We start from the raw sequence: 15,228 nt of genomic DNA on the forward strand, positions 1-15,228 counted from the left end.
CAGGTGCCTCCGCCAACCTGATCTCGCAGTTGGACTTCAAGAGAATCAAGAAGGCTCTCAAAATCCTTCCAGCTGCCTGCACACTCCAGGACTACAATGGCAACGCAATTAAGGCACTGGGGTCCTGCCATCTGACAATGTCCAACCGACAGAGACAAGCCTACGCTTCGAGATTGTTCAACCAGACAGGGCGTCGCTGCTAGGTGCGCAAGCCTGCAAGCAACTGAACCTCATCCAAAGGGTCTACACCATGACGCCGTCTCATCAGGATCTTCAAGCCAGCAGCGACGACATCCTAACCCAGTACCCAGATGTCTTCAGCGGATGGGCACATTTCCATACGAGTACAAGATTCTACTGCGGCCTGATGCCAAACCAGTGGTCCATGCATCACGAGGAGTCTCTGCTCCACTGAGGGAGCGACTGAAAGCAGAGCTCACAATCCTACAAAAGGCATTATCTCTAAGGTCACTGAACCGACTGGGTCAGCTCGATGGTGTGTGTAAAAAAGCCTTCGGGGGACCTACACATCTGCATCGACCCCAAGGATCTGAACAAAAACATTATGCGGGAACATTACCCAATCCCAAAAAGGGAAGAAATCAAGAGCGAGATGGCACACGCGTGCTTCTTCACAAAACTGGACGCATCCCAAGGATTTTGGCAAATTCAACTTGAAGAATCCAGCAGAAGGCTCTGCACCTTCAACACGTCTTTTGGCAGATTCTGCTACAACCGAATGCCATTTGGCATCATCTCGGCATCAGAGATATTCCACCGCTTCATGGAACAGATGATGGAAGGAATAGAAGGGGTTCGTGTCCACGTTGACAATATCATAATCTGGTCTTCAACTCTGGAGGGACATGTGTCGAGACTAAAGAGGGTATTCCGACGCATACATGAATATGGCCTCAAATTAAACAAAGCCAAGTGCTGTTTTGGGACATCCACGCTGAAGTTCCTGGGTGATCAGATATTGAAACACGGTGTACGCCCGGACACGGGCAAATTAAAAGCCATTGAGGCAATGAAAGTCCCCGAGGACAAGAAAGCAGTACTGCGCTTCCTTAGAGTGGTAAACCTCTCGGCAAATGCATCCCGAATTTGACCACACACACAACGGCCCTCAGAAAACTGATCAAGAAATCAACCGCCTTTGAGTGGAAGACGGAACACCAGACAGAGTGGTTGGAGCTGAAGGCCAAGCTCACCACTGCACCCGTCCTTGTATTCTTTGACCCAGACCGGGAAACTAAGATATCGACCGGTGCGAGTCAGGATGGCATTGGGGCGGTGCTGCTACAAAAAAAAGACACATTATCATGGGTCACAGCAGCATACGCATCACGGGCAATGACACCGACGGAGACCAGGTACGCGCAGATTGAAAAGGAGTGTTTAGGTCTTCTCACCAGCATCCTCAAATTCCATGACTACGTCTACGGCCTGCCGACATTTACCATTGAGACGGATCACAGACCTCTGGTCCACATCATCCAAAAGGACCTGAACGACATGACGCCCCGATTGCAGAGAATTCTGCTCAAACTCCGGAGGTACGATTTCAATCTGGTGCACACGCCTGGCAAGGAGCTCATCATCGCCGATGCATTGTCCCACTCCGTCAACACACCCAATGAACCACTGGAGATCATCCAGCACATTGAATCGCAGGCACAAATGTGCTCAAGCACCCTCCCTGCAACAGATGAAAAGCTCATTCGCATCAGAGAAGAGACACCCAAAGACCCGCTGTTGCAGCGAGTCATCCACAACCTCAGCAATGGGTTGCCGAAAGGGCAGTGCCCTCAATTCTACAACGCGGAAGATGGACAGAATAGTGATCCCGCTGTGTCTCCAGTGCATGGTGCTGCGGCAGATTCATGAGGGACACCTGGGCATAGAAAAATGCAGACGCAGGGCCCGACAAGCCGTCTACTGGCCCGGCATCAACCAGGACATCACGGACATGGTCCTGGACTGCGAAACCTGTCAGAGGTTCCAACCAACACAGAGCAAGGAGACGCTCCAACAACACGACCTGGAAACCTCTCCATGGTCCAAGGTCAGCATTGACCTATTCCACGTGATTGGTCGTGACTACATCCTACTCATTGATTCCTTTTCGAACTATCCGGAGGTGCTGAAGCTGTCCGACCTCACCTCAAGGACTGTCATCAAAGTGTGCAAAGAGACATTCTCATGGCATGGCATCCCGAATACCGTCATGAGCGACAATGGAACGTGTTTCCACAGTCGAGAATGGTCCACGTTTTCTAAGAGCTACAACTTCAGACACCTCACCTCCAGTCCGCACTACCCGCACTACTACTAACGGCAAAGTCGAAAAGGGGGTGCACATCGTCAAGCAACTCATCCACAAGGCCTCGGACTCCGCCTTCGACAAATACCTTGCACTACGAGCGTACAGGGCGACTCCCTTATCAATTGGCATGTCACCAGCTCAACTGCTGATGAACAGGGACCTGCAAGCAACACTTCCAGCCCTACATCTGCCCAACCCAGATCACCTACTGGTACTACAAAAGATGCAACAGCTGCGCAACAGTCAGAAACAGAACTATGACGCACATCTCACTGATCCGGACGTGCTATCCCCAGCAGACACTGTCAGGATCAAGACACCTGATGGTGCGTGGTCTGCCCCGGCTGTCATTGTTCGGTATGCCGCGCCCAGATCCTCTGTGCTAATAATGTCTGATGGCTCCATTGTTCGCAGAAATCGAAGGGCACTGCGGAAAATCATACGCCCACAGCCAATTACCCCTCCATTTCCACCTGTTGAAGTGTCACCTCCAGACACCACAAACCACGAGTCCACCAGTCGTGCCTCCCACACACCTATCAAAACACTGGCATCCTCTCCGCCACCTCTCCGGCAGTCATCGAGGATCAGACGGAAACCCCAGAGACTAGACTTCTGAATAGTTGTTGTTTTTCTTTTACTCTATTTCTGTCCATTGTATATACCAGTCATTCTTAACACTGTTAGCCATAGCTCCCATTGCCACCTTAGACAGGCACACACACATGTATATATATATTTTTAAAAGGGGAAACGTCATGATATGCAGACACACAACCAATGGGTCATCAGAACAGGACACAACCAATGGGTAATAAGGACACCCAGAGGTGGCATTACCACAAGGGGGCACTACACTACCACTATAAAAAGGACAAGGCACACAGGGTCTGCCTCTTACACCAGCAGAAACCTAGAGAGCAAGACAGGGTTGATTAACAGCAACATCACACCCCAGCACGTGGTCTAGAGCAAGCTTGTATAGTTAGCAGAGTAGACTGAGTTACTAGAGTCAGATTTGCAGAGTGACGAACTCATTTAGGAGCATTGTTAATCGCTCAATAAATACGTTGAACTTATCTCGGAGTCTGGAGCATCCTTCAGCAAAGCCTACATCAAGTAGCAGCCTATGTTACTCGAAGTAACATAACAGAACAACGCATGCGAGAAATTTCAGTCCCAGGCTGGTGCACGGGAAATCCCGTTGACAGCGACGAGATCGGTAGATTCCGCTGACGGGCCCCCACCCCACCATAAAACATGTGGTGGGGTGGTCAGTAGATCACATCCAAAAAATGATTTTCAGCACTGCGGAGCTGAATTCTGACATCGGGCCGCCAATTTGAAAGGGTGTCCCGATCTCTAAGTGAACTTGTGCCCCCCCCCCCCCCCCCCCCCCCCATCCATGGGCAATGTCACCCCACACACACATTGGCATTACCTCACATCCCCCTTAGTGAGGACACCCCGCTATGGGTCCCTGGGGGCTTCCCCTCTTCAAGCCGCCCCACACACCCTTAAATGCCCCCACTCCAGATGCCCCATCCCTAACCCCCCCAAACCTCCCAGAGGCTCCTACCTCTGCACCCTCATAACCTTCATACCCCTCATCACCCTCCTTTCATGGGAATGGCACCATGGGGCCCTCATCCTTGGCAACATCATGCTGGCACCTGGGCAAACTTGAGCTGCCTGCCTGGCATCCTGGTCGAGCTGCCAGCTTAACAGTGCCACCTGGGCACTTTGGCAGTGCCAGGCTACCAGAGCCAAGGTGCCAGCTGTGCAGTGCCAGGTGCCCACGTTCCAGGGGGAGGGCCAGAGGGCTACCCTGCACTATCCCTGGGGGTTTCCCAGGGTCCTACGTTGGACTGGGAGACCGCCCCCCCCCCTCTCCAGGTGCTGTTCTTCTGGACCACGTTTGAGTGGACCAGTACTGAACAGCACCTGGCTGCAATCTCGTTGATAGATCCTGGGAGGCTGGTAGGTCCTGGGTAAGCCTGCCTACGTCGGTTTAAAACCTACGTAGGCATGCGCAGTTTGTTCATGCCCCATTTGAGCAGGATTCTGATTACGACGCCTCGTGGGACTTGTGTACATCCCGCGAGGCATAAAGGCTGCCGGAAACCCCTGGGAGCCCTCTCCTGGCGTCGACCGGCTGCGTTCTGCTCTCGCTCCGGTGCAACATGGATGGTAGATCGGCCCTATGGCTCACCAGTTACTTCTCAAGGGCGATAAAAAATGGGCAACAAATGCCGATCTAGTCAGCGATGCCTGTTTCCCATGAACAAATCAATAAAAGCCAACTCAATAAATCACCACTATAGTTATAGTGAAAGGCAGTTATGGCTATTATCATATTAGGAGCCTTTATGGGTTCATACAGACAAGGTGGGCTGAATGACCTGCTTCTGTGACATAAATGTTCTATATTTCTTTCTTTTCAGCCTCAATTAATTTTCCCTGGTCCTATTTTCAGTTGTGCAGTGACCTTCTGCTCACAGTATTCAATTCTTCACCCCTCCCGCTGCTGCTGGGTCGTAGCAGATCACAACTATTGAAGTAATTGCGTTACACGGTGACAGAGGGATATAAAATGTCAGCAATTAATTGAAGCTCAAAGTACAAATTGTGATCAAATGTATCCCAAATGGTTAATGCTGACTGTGACACTCAGTCTCTGAGAAGTCAGCTTTTTAATTGTACAACACTAACTAGTTATTTTACAAAAATAATTAAACTATCATATTGAATCCAACATTATATTTTTAAGAGTTTTTTTTTATTTCTCACAGGTCAGCATTCGAGACTGGCTATGGGCTGAAAAGATCTATAACCTCTGTGAAATTCTTTGTAAAGTTCATAAGGTAACTGTCTCTGTGTAGCAATGAAATGAAGCCATTCAGTCAGAATTACAGAGCAATGAACAGGCTGAAACCCATACATGGGATGGTTTCAGTGCATTTGGCACAGATTAGAAATAAATATTAATAATCGGAAGGGTGCATGTCTTCACCCAAACTTAAGACATGCACAGTCACAATTTATGTCAGTTGTAGTATTCTCACTTTTAAGTGAAAAGGAAGCAGGTTCATTGATCCATATTTGAACTCTAATTATCTGTGTTACAAGAGGCAGCAAGGTGGCGCAGTGGTTAGCACTGCTGCCTCACGGCGCCGAGGACCCGGGTTTGATCCGGGCCCTGGGTCACTGTCCGTGTGGAGTTTGCACATTCTCTCTGTATCTGTATGATGTGCAGGGTAGGAGGATTGGCCACGCTAAATTGCTCCTTAATTGGAAAGAAATTTTTTAAAATCATGTGTTACATTGTTAGAAAAGCCAAACTTTTGATGAAGTTTAAACTGCACAATTGTTTGGTGGGCCCTTGAAGTTGTAATTTCAAGATGGCAGGTTACCATTTTATAAGAATGTCCCCAAATGGGTTGAAAAGGCTTTGGTGCCCAAATTGATCATTGAAAATTGATGGTACTTAGGTGTACAGAATAAAGTACATGGGATCTTCTGTCTCTGTGATTCTGATTGCAAATACTATAGTTAGACACATGCCTCAATTGCAACCATACTTTTGCCAATTTAAAAGAAAAGTTTTTGCATGCATGACAAAGAAGAATTTCTGCTATTTTGCTCAACTCGTTTGATGACTCTGATGAAAGAGTCGAGGCAGGTGCAAGGGTATGACTCACATCCCTGACATTGTTTAACCACTGAAGTTAGGAGGCGATGTGGTACCAATGTAATTTAATATGCACTGCATGTACTTCTAATACCTTAAAAGTCTTCAATCTTCTACAGTTCCTGCCTGCAAATCTTAGATCTTGGTGTCACATATTCTTCCTGTTAAAATTCCCATGAGCACATCTATAATTGAAGCTACCAGTGTAAACTTTCCACACTGTAATTATGCATTCCCACCAAGTACATTGTGCTATAGAGCATTAATTTTGCATTTCCCAGTCACTCAGCCCATAATGCGGAGGTTCAAACAACTTTACTTCTCACTTTCTAAGATTATCTTAAGTTTTGTTATTGAACGATAAACAATAATATTATTATATAAAAATAAAGATCCAAGCTACAACTATCAACTTAGGACTAAATTAAGCCCAAATGTCCCGTTCAGTTATCCTCTGCCTGCTAACACCACTTCACCTGAAGAACACAATTGGTTTTGATCCTTGTGCGTGATGCCATAGGATTATTGATATTTCCAGATATACAGAATCTGTTATGGTTTGAGCTAAATATGTAAATATTTTTCTGAAGATCATTGATAATCTGGCTCACTCTACTCCAACAAACTGGTGCAGAGTTTCCATTTTGGATGCAGTCAGCAATCTAAGTGCAAATTGCAATCAAAATTGCTCTAATTTCCTGAATTGATTTCTTTGCTCAAGGTTCCACTCAATCTTAAATGCATACCCCCAAATGTAAAATCTCCTGTAAGCCAGCACAATCAAGAAGCATTTTAGAACTTTTTTTCAAGAATCTTTCCAATAAAAATGCTTCTTGATATACTTGAGAATGGTAACCTTGTGAAGTTTTATTAACAGAATTGAAAATGGGTTTATCACAAAAAATATACATTATTAATCAGATAATCTGCCTGTGAGTAAACTGATATTAAATAACCAAAACTAACTTGTAAATGAACTATATAGAAACATTTAATAGTTTCATTGGTGTACAGTAGTCAGTCTCTTTGTGTATTATACATTATATTTGAAAACTTAAACGCTTTTGTGCCTATTTGTTTTCTTGCACTTAAAAAGAAAGCTTGATTTCAAAAGCTTCCTCAAAGGTCTATAAAGGGGCATAATTAGCGGATATTCTCCAAGGTGATCGATTCAAATGAAGAGCATGACAGACTTAGTTGATGGGGCCGACTTCCAGGCTAATGTTTTTCAAACCAGCGCTAAACAGTGAGGAAACTCAATTTGGACTGGATATAACCTATGCTTGAAATTCAACCTTTTGCAATATCCCATAAAGAAAATAATCTCAAAATTCAATTTTTTTTCATGAATTCTATCAGAATGAATGGGCAGCATTATGAGTGTCTTCTTGAACTGATTTGCATGTTCAAGGTCAAATCAACATTTTATCAGTTCTGGAGCGAATGTTACGAGTGGTGTTTGTTTTGATCTAATTTCTGTTTTATGTTGGGCAGTCACAGTGCTTTGGATACTTGTTTCATTCTTGATTAAATTCTGCAAGATTAATCTGAGTGACAGCCTTCCTCTTCCAGTAAAACTGACATTAAATTATGCATTAATGAACTCAAGATAGTTGACTGAATCCGTCAATGGGTTGACTGAACCCATAATATAGTGCATTTTGATGGATAAATTAAATTACCATATATTTCTTTTTCCAAATATACAGTATGCATGTTAAGCCATGTTTACTGTACTTTAAAAGGAAAGCATATGCTTGAAACAGCTAACTTTTAGAATACTTCATTGTACATTAATTTTCTTAAAGAAACATTTTCCCATAACCTTTGGTTGTAAGCATTGGCTAATTAAAATGCTTTATAGAGCATTATCTGCCTATAAGATTAAGTGGCTCGACGATAATCTACTGCAGAATATTTTACAGCTCTGGCTTGCTGATGAATGCTGGCTACAAGCAAACTTATATTTAGGTCTTCATCAGGACTGCGAACTTCAAGACCAGAGGCCGTATGGTTTCAGTGTCCTGGCAGGTCAAGGTGAAAATCACTATTTCTGCGTAGAGATGGGCAGCGAGCTTGCAGTTTGGGAGAAAACCTTTCAGAGAGCAGTGTTTATGGAAGTGCAGAGAACAGGGGTAAGTAGGACAATACAAACTCTTTGCATGTGGTTAGCTTTCACATTGTCACTAAAGCATAAGGAATGCTGTTCTAACTCTAGGTTCAACAAGGTGCATATGGGCACCTTATGAAGCCTATGTGCTTTGACCATTGGTAGTGATGCGTGCACAATATCAATTTGTAAATTGGTACCCAAAAATGTTTATATTGAACTATCAGGCTACAATAATGCTGGCAATACTTATTTATGAAAAATAATGATCTACCCTGCAATATCAATGTGAATACTGTTGTTTACGTGATTCTAGAAAAATAATTTCACAAAAGTGACTTTTCCATAGCAACTGGATCATTCTGCAACAACAAACTATAAATGTTAAAATCTAACTTCTAATCGTTCAGTTTTAAATATTGAAATATTTACTTCAATTAATCAATATACACATATTGATTATACATTTACTGCAATGCCGATTTAACAATTTAAAATAACTTGAGTGAACCCAGACAAGGATATTTAAAGGAGATCATTCATTCTACATCCTTTGCTACTCTCCACACATTGCACTAAATTCATTCATGTTTTATCTCCAAGGTTGTGGGGGTTCTCATAAGGTTATTTAGTGATTAACACAATGTTCTTTATACAAAAAGTATTACTAAGAAAAATTGGAGATTTGCCATTATTTGTTTGTTTTTATGGTCCACGGCCCTAGTGATTTGCTACAGTACCAGAAGCTAAACCTGAGGAAAAGGTTTTCTATCTGGCAAACTCAGATCTTCCTTGCTGGCACATCCTCCACATGGTGCCGTACTGCGGAATGGAAGATAATAATCTGCAGCAGATTTCATTTCCCATCACTCTGTGAATGAAACTGTGAAACATCCGAAATATCACAGTTTGGCTTTGCATAAGTGGAGGGTAAGCAGCCAATGAATATGTAGATAGATTGGAAGTTCTGAAGTTGCTTTTCCAGTGTTAACATGTGCATTATTGCTGGATTTGTTTTAAACTTTGCTATGGAAGAGTGGTTAGAATGTACTGCACAGAGCAATATTTACATCACATCTCCAATATTTAATCGAGAGTCAGGATGTGTAGAATTCACTTTATTTACTGGTAAGTAGCTGCAGAATGATATCTGATTGGATTTCCACATAGTAAGTGCCATTAATGTAGCAAGTATTCTTGTTTGTTTTTCATTGCGTCCATTATTTAAGCACAAAACCTTAAGTGACTAACCATTCTCTTCATCACTTCTCAGGGAAGCACTCCAAAAGGTGTAATAGAGGAAGCCTGACTGCGGATTTATTAATGTAATTCACATTTAGTATGTATTTCTGACCAGAAGTACTTTATGTCAGAGCAATTTGAGGTCAGAAGTGAAAAGCATTAAATAAAGTTTTGTGGCAAGAATATCTAAACTGGAAGCAGTTTGATTTCTTGTCAAAAACAACTCTTTTAGTGGTGATTTTTGTTTGCTACCGCTCCATGTAGTCCTGCCCAACACGCATTCTCATCATCATTAGGCAGCATTAAAGTGCTGATTGAGGGGGAGTTCTTAAAAACACTGATGAATTTCCATATATTCTTACCCTGCAGCAGCATTACATGTTGAGAGGAAATAGTTCCTTTAGCTTCTTATATCAATGTGCTCATTTATCCCCAACTCGACTCCACAGGGTAATAGTGAGAACACACTGAAACTTTGAAATCAACATATCCATTACTAATGTATATAGCTCTTCTGTTCTCCTGAATATATGTTTGTTTAATAGTTTGTATAAGAATACATTTCTATGATAGCAGCAACAACTTACATTATGCAGCCTTCTTCAAGGAGTAAAATATCCCAAGGTATTTAGCGTATTAGTTTAGCATTTGTGCAAAACATTTTGTTTACATACTGAGGGCGGAATTTTCCCAAAAATGATAAAGGGCATGATTCTCCCAAAAGGGAACAAAGTCCCCGAGTGAGCAAGTTTAGCCGTGTGTTTCCCGGCGCTCGCAGTGCAGAGAAACACATGGATATTCATCGCGAGTCACGTTGAACAAGGAGCCTGAACAGGAAACGCACAGCCGAGGCCACACAGAGCCCCATTTTGTACATTTAAAAATGGCGATCCCAATCTCCGAGGCCCCCAAAACGATCCCCACCCCAACACCCATATCGGGCAACACCGGCCTGGTCACGTGCGCAAATCTGGGACCCTGGCTGTGCCCATTCCAGCTGCCAGTGCTACCTGGGCACCATGGTAGTGCCAGGATGGCGTCCAGGTGGGTCACCAGCTCGACATCCGTGAAACGTGGTGCTGCTCTTCTTGCTGCCATCTTGTTGGCTGGGAAATGAAGTGTGTATATGCGGCTATGGCTTGTCAACCTCCTGAGTGTCAATCGCAAATTCAGCACCATTTCTCATTGGAATCGATTGTGTTCCACGTGGTGCCAGTGCTACCCCCTTAACAGGAGTTGAATTGGTCCAGGTACGGCACCAGTTTTGCTGTCATAGAACTCCACGAATCCTGTGTCGGTGTCAACACTTACTGTGGGATTCTTCCGCCCCGCCTGCTGCAAAAACGCCACGGGCACGACACAGACAATGGAGAAGTCCATTGACCTCAGTCGGGATTGCCCGATCGCCGTGCGAGCATGGCCAGAGAATCCCACCCTTTATCTCAGGAACAGAAAATCCCGCCCTCTGTATATAGGCCATGCAAATCACCCAACTAACTGCAGTGTCTAAGATGCTTCACACCAATCCTAATGTTGCGGTAAAAATACACCTTTAATTGTTCAGCATAAGCACCCACCTGATAAAATTAAAGCATAAATGTCAGGGCTGAGCCTACTCCGCTAGTTGGCTCACCTCGCTTTAATGCTTTGGCTGACGGTCATCTTAGTAAGAGGCAGGACTTCCATTCATCTCCAGGAGAACCTTTTTTTAATTTATTGATGGGTGAGGGTGTTGCCAGCTGGGCCAGTATTTATTGCCCATCCCTAATTGCCCTTGAGGGGGCAGTTAAGAGTCAACCACATTGAAGTGTCTCTGGAGTCACATGTAGGCCAGATCAGGTAGGGACGGCAGATTTCCTTCCCTAAAAGGAGGACATCAGTGAACCAGATGTATTTTTAAAATCGTTTCATGGTTGTCATTATACTTTTAATTCCAGATTTTTATTGAATTCAAATTTCACCATCTGCAGTGGCGGGATTTGAGCCTGGGTCCCTAGGCCATTACCCTGAGTTTCTAGTTTTTTAGTCCAGTGACAAAACCACTACGCCACCTCCTCCCCAGTTTCGCCTCAGAGAGATGCCGATAAATCAGAGACCAGCAGCTCTGCACACTGGCAGCACCAACAGAACCAGTAACTACTGTTGGTAAAGCGGTCAGGCCAAAGAGATGGCTTTCAGTGATGGACCCAGACATTTAGGTAAACCCTGGATCTCATTGGGACCAGGCTTACAGGTGTAGGTGAAGGGGGGGGGGGTGTGGCTGTGAGGGGAGGCATGTTGGTCATGATGAATGGTGGGGGTGGGGAGATAAAACTGTGGCAATGGAAATACGATTGGCACCAGAGTCCGGCATTCCCCTTTAACTGACTGACAGCCCATCGGGTTAAAACCACCGGGCTGCGCATTGGGCGCCGGCCTCGCTCACCACCAGTTAAGTCATAGCAGTGGTGAGATGAGGCCCATAATCGAGTGGTATTTGCCACTTAACGGTCTCAATTGGGCCTCAGGTAGGTGACCGCCCCAATGCCTTCCTACTGCTTGTAAATCGCCCATTTGTCTGCTATCCTGCAGTGGTTCATAAGATTCATCCCAATGTTAATGCACCACAAGGAAACAAGCAAGAATGACTGCTGAGGAAAATGTCTGGAATGTGTAGAATATTAGAAAACACCAAGAAAGTTGAGAAAAACAGTATTGCAGCCAACTGAAATGCTATGACTTTCCTAAATAAAACTAAGCTGTTTAATGACTAATTATTCACTTTTTACAATGGAAGAAAGATTAAAGTTGATCATATGGAAGAATCTTTACAAAGCATGCATATACCCGGGCAACCCATCCACCAACTTAAACATCCCTTCACCACAGAAGCAAAATGGTAGCAGTGTACCCCATCTGCAAATACAGTGCAGCAAACCACCAAGGTTCCTTCGACAGCATCTTCTAAACCCGTAACCTCTACCAAAGACAGTAGATGCTTGGGAACATGACCACCTGCCTGTTCCCCTCCAAGATACTCACCATCCTGACTTGGAACTATATCACCATTCCTTCATTGTTGCTAAGTCAATATCCTGATACACCCTTCCTTAACAGCACCGTGGGTGTACATATACCTTCACCACCACCTTCTCAAGGGCAATGAGGGATGGGCAATAAATGCTGCTCTCACCAGCAACACCCGCAACCACGAAAGATAAATTAAAATGAAATGTAACAGCATAGAAACTGAGCTTTCGCCGTTTGCATGTTTAATTTTGCGTTCAGCCCTGAAATCATGATTCATATACACATTAACTACAAATCTTGTTCTGTCTCAGTATGACATGTAACCATGTAACAAATTAGTTCAATTAAGCACAAATGCCTGTGGCATTTATGTGGAATGGCGCATGTCGGTAGTTTTCTCTACTCCCTGTATTCATTCATTCATTCAGGGCCTTTCTCTGTGATAAAAATTGGATCTGGTTGTCAGTATTTATTTTTCTTTCCCGTGCATAATTCAATTGTAGGTGGTTAATTCATGTAGTTCATTCAACATGAACTAATTTAATTATTGTTTTAATGTGCCATATATGTATCAACTGATTATCTCTCAAATGGCTGCAGGCTCTGGAAACTGTCCAATTGAGAGAGTGGAAATAAAAATAGAAAACGCTTCAAATATGCAGCAGGTTAGTTAGCACTGTAATTTTTTAGAAAGGGATAAGCTAGTGTTTTAAGGGGGACCTATCATCAGAACCCAGGTCAGCATTGTTTCAGTTCATAAACAAAAATCTGGAGATTATGACAGGGGTCCTTTTGGCTCCACCATGGCGTGACCGACATGGGGATGTGCCAGGCCAATCAAAGGTCCATTAGCTTTCAGCGGGACCGATCCCAGCGGTTGTCTGGGCCAGTAAATTCCAGCCTAGAGCTGCCCATATTATTGAATGAATGCTTCATGCTCCTACGTAAACATGAGATAGCCATTCAACTCCACAAGCCTGTTCCACAATTCTCTTTGTGATAGATTGACTGATCACAGTAAATTCATTGAACAAATCCAGAGAACAATATCACAGCTGTGTTAAGCATTCACCTGACCATATGCTGGCTTCTCCGTATTGCGACGCCGGAAATACGAAGCGCCGATCGGGTGGGGAATCAGGTTTCATGCGAAAATCGAGGTTTGCACCTGGCGGCCAGCGACGGCAGGCAAAACCTGCATTTGCAAGCATTGAAATGTGATTAGTGGGCTGGATACAGTATGCTCCGCCTTTCCATGATGCTCCGTCCCTCTCCGGTGGAGATGACATGCACGATTTAATACAAAGTATTACAAACTGGACTGCGCGCCAAGGCTGCTGAGGGGGAGAGAAAAGTTAAGCAAACTTTTTAAAAGCCTTCAAAATTGTAGCGCTTGCTGGGGAGTGGCTGCCAGAGTTGGGGGGAGTAGCGAGGAGCAATTTAGTGACAGGTCCGTGGATTCAGAGTGTCCCCCTCGGGATCTGGGTGGCCTGGCTCAGGCCACACTTGCCTGGCCGCTCACTCTGCTGACTGCTCACTTAGTCCTGTAAATATTTGGAGAGACTCTATCGTTTGGGAGCCCACCCAGGCTGTCCCTGGTGTTATGACCCAGGGTTTAGAGAACCCCAAAGTGTAGCATGGAGTTCACCTGACCCACAACTTTTACTAGATTGTGCTATGGGGAGCACATGGCCCACTCTACAGGTGTGGTACAGCAGAAATGGAAAAGTATTTTTTAAAGCAAAACAATGTTTATTCTATGAACTCAAGTTAACATTTTAAAAACATATGGTGAACATCTTAGCAACCAGTAAATCAAATACAACCCCCAAAGACTACAACACTAAGTAATCCATACGCTGTCCTTTTAACATCCAGAAGACTTTAAAGAAAACACCTTTTAACAGAAGCACATTAGGTTTAGATTCACTACTGAGAACATTTATAATTCTGAATTCACCAAATGATCAAGAGATAGTCTTTTCAATGCAGAGCGACCAATAGTACACCTGCTCTGTCTGGCTTCAGCTCCAACACTGAAAACAAAACTAATACACACCCTGCAGCAAACAGCCTAAAACAAAAATAAAAAGCTAAAAGACAGCCCAGCTCCACCCACTCTCTGACATCACTGCAGTAGTAAACACCCATTTCTTAAAGGTACTCTCACTACAGACATTTATGTACATACCCATTTATAAACACCCATTTCTTAAAGGTACTCTCACATGAAACCTCCCCCCCAAGAAAAATAAAATAAACCATCAACTTCAAGATGGTTTCATTTTTCACCTTTTCACTATCGTTTAAGAAATGCACACAGTAAATATACTTTTTTGTTTAAAAAAAACACGCAAACAGGTACACGCAAACAGGCAGCATGGAAGCATTGTGGATAGCACAATTGCTTCACAGCTCCAGGGTCCCAGGTTCGATTCCGGCTTGGGTCACTGTCTGTGCGGAGTCTGCACATCCTCCCCGTGTGTGCGTGGGTTTCCTCCGGGTGCTCCGGTTTCCTCCCACAGTCCAAAGATGTGCAGGTTAGTTGGATTGGCCACGATAAATTGCCCTTCGTGTCCAAAATTGCCCTTAGTGTTGGGTGGGGTTACTGAGTTATGGGGCTAGGGTGGAGGTGTTGACCTTGGGTAGGGTGCTCTTTCCAAGAGCCGGTGCACACTCGATGGGCCGAATGGCCTCCTCCTGCACTGTAAATTCTATGATAATCTATGATAATATAGTCCATTTTTGTTCTTCCTCCAACTGAAATCCTTCCTGATTGACAGTCTCTTTGAACAAGAAGGTCTTTGCACGATCCGCCCATTTCTCTACGCCTCGGCATTTCTCTTT

The 15,228-nt window shown here is 44.3% G+C and overlaps 1 protein-coding gene across 1 annotated transcript in view; it reads left to right on the forward strand.

The window, feature by feature from the left end:
• Positions 1-15,228, forward strand: part of sntg2 (syntrophin, gamma 2) — a 523,724-nt gene that overhangs the window by 394,578 nt on the left and 113,918 nt on the right. Inside the window, exons 13-14 of the mRNA XM_072500541.1 lie at positions 5,122-5,193; positions 8,003-8,155. Of these exons, the coding sequence (XP_072356642.1) occupies positions 5,122-5,193; positions 8,003-8,155 (225 nt within the window). The remainder of the gene's footprint in view (positions 1-5,121; positions 5,194-8,002; positions 8,156-15,228) is intronic.

The sequence above is a fragment of the Scyliorhinus torazame genome, chromosome 4 (assembly GCF_047496885.1).
Source record: "Scyliorhinus torazame isolate Kashiwa2021f chromosome 4, sScyTor2.1, whole genome shotgun sequence".
Lineage (NCBI taxonomy): Eukaryota > Metazoa > Chordata > Chondrichthyes > Carcharhiniformes > Scyliorhinidae > Scyliorhinus > Scyliorhinus torazame.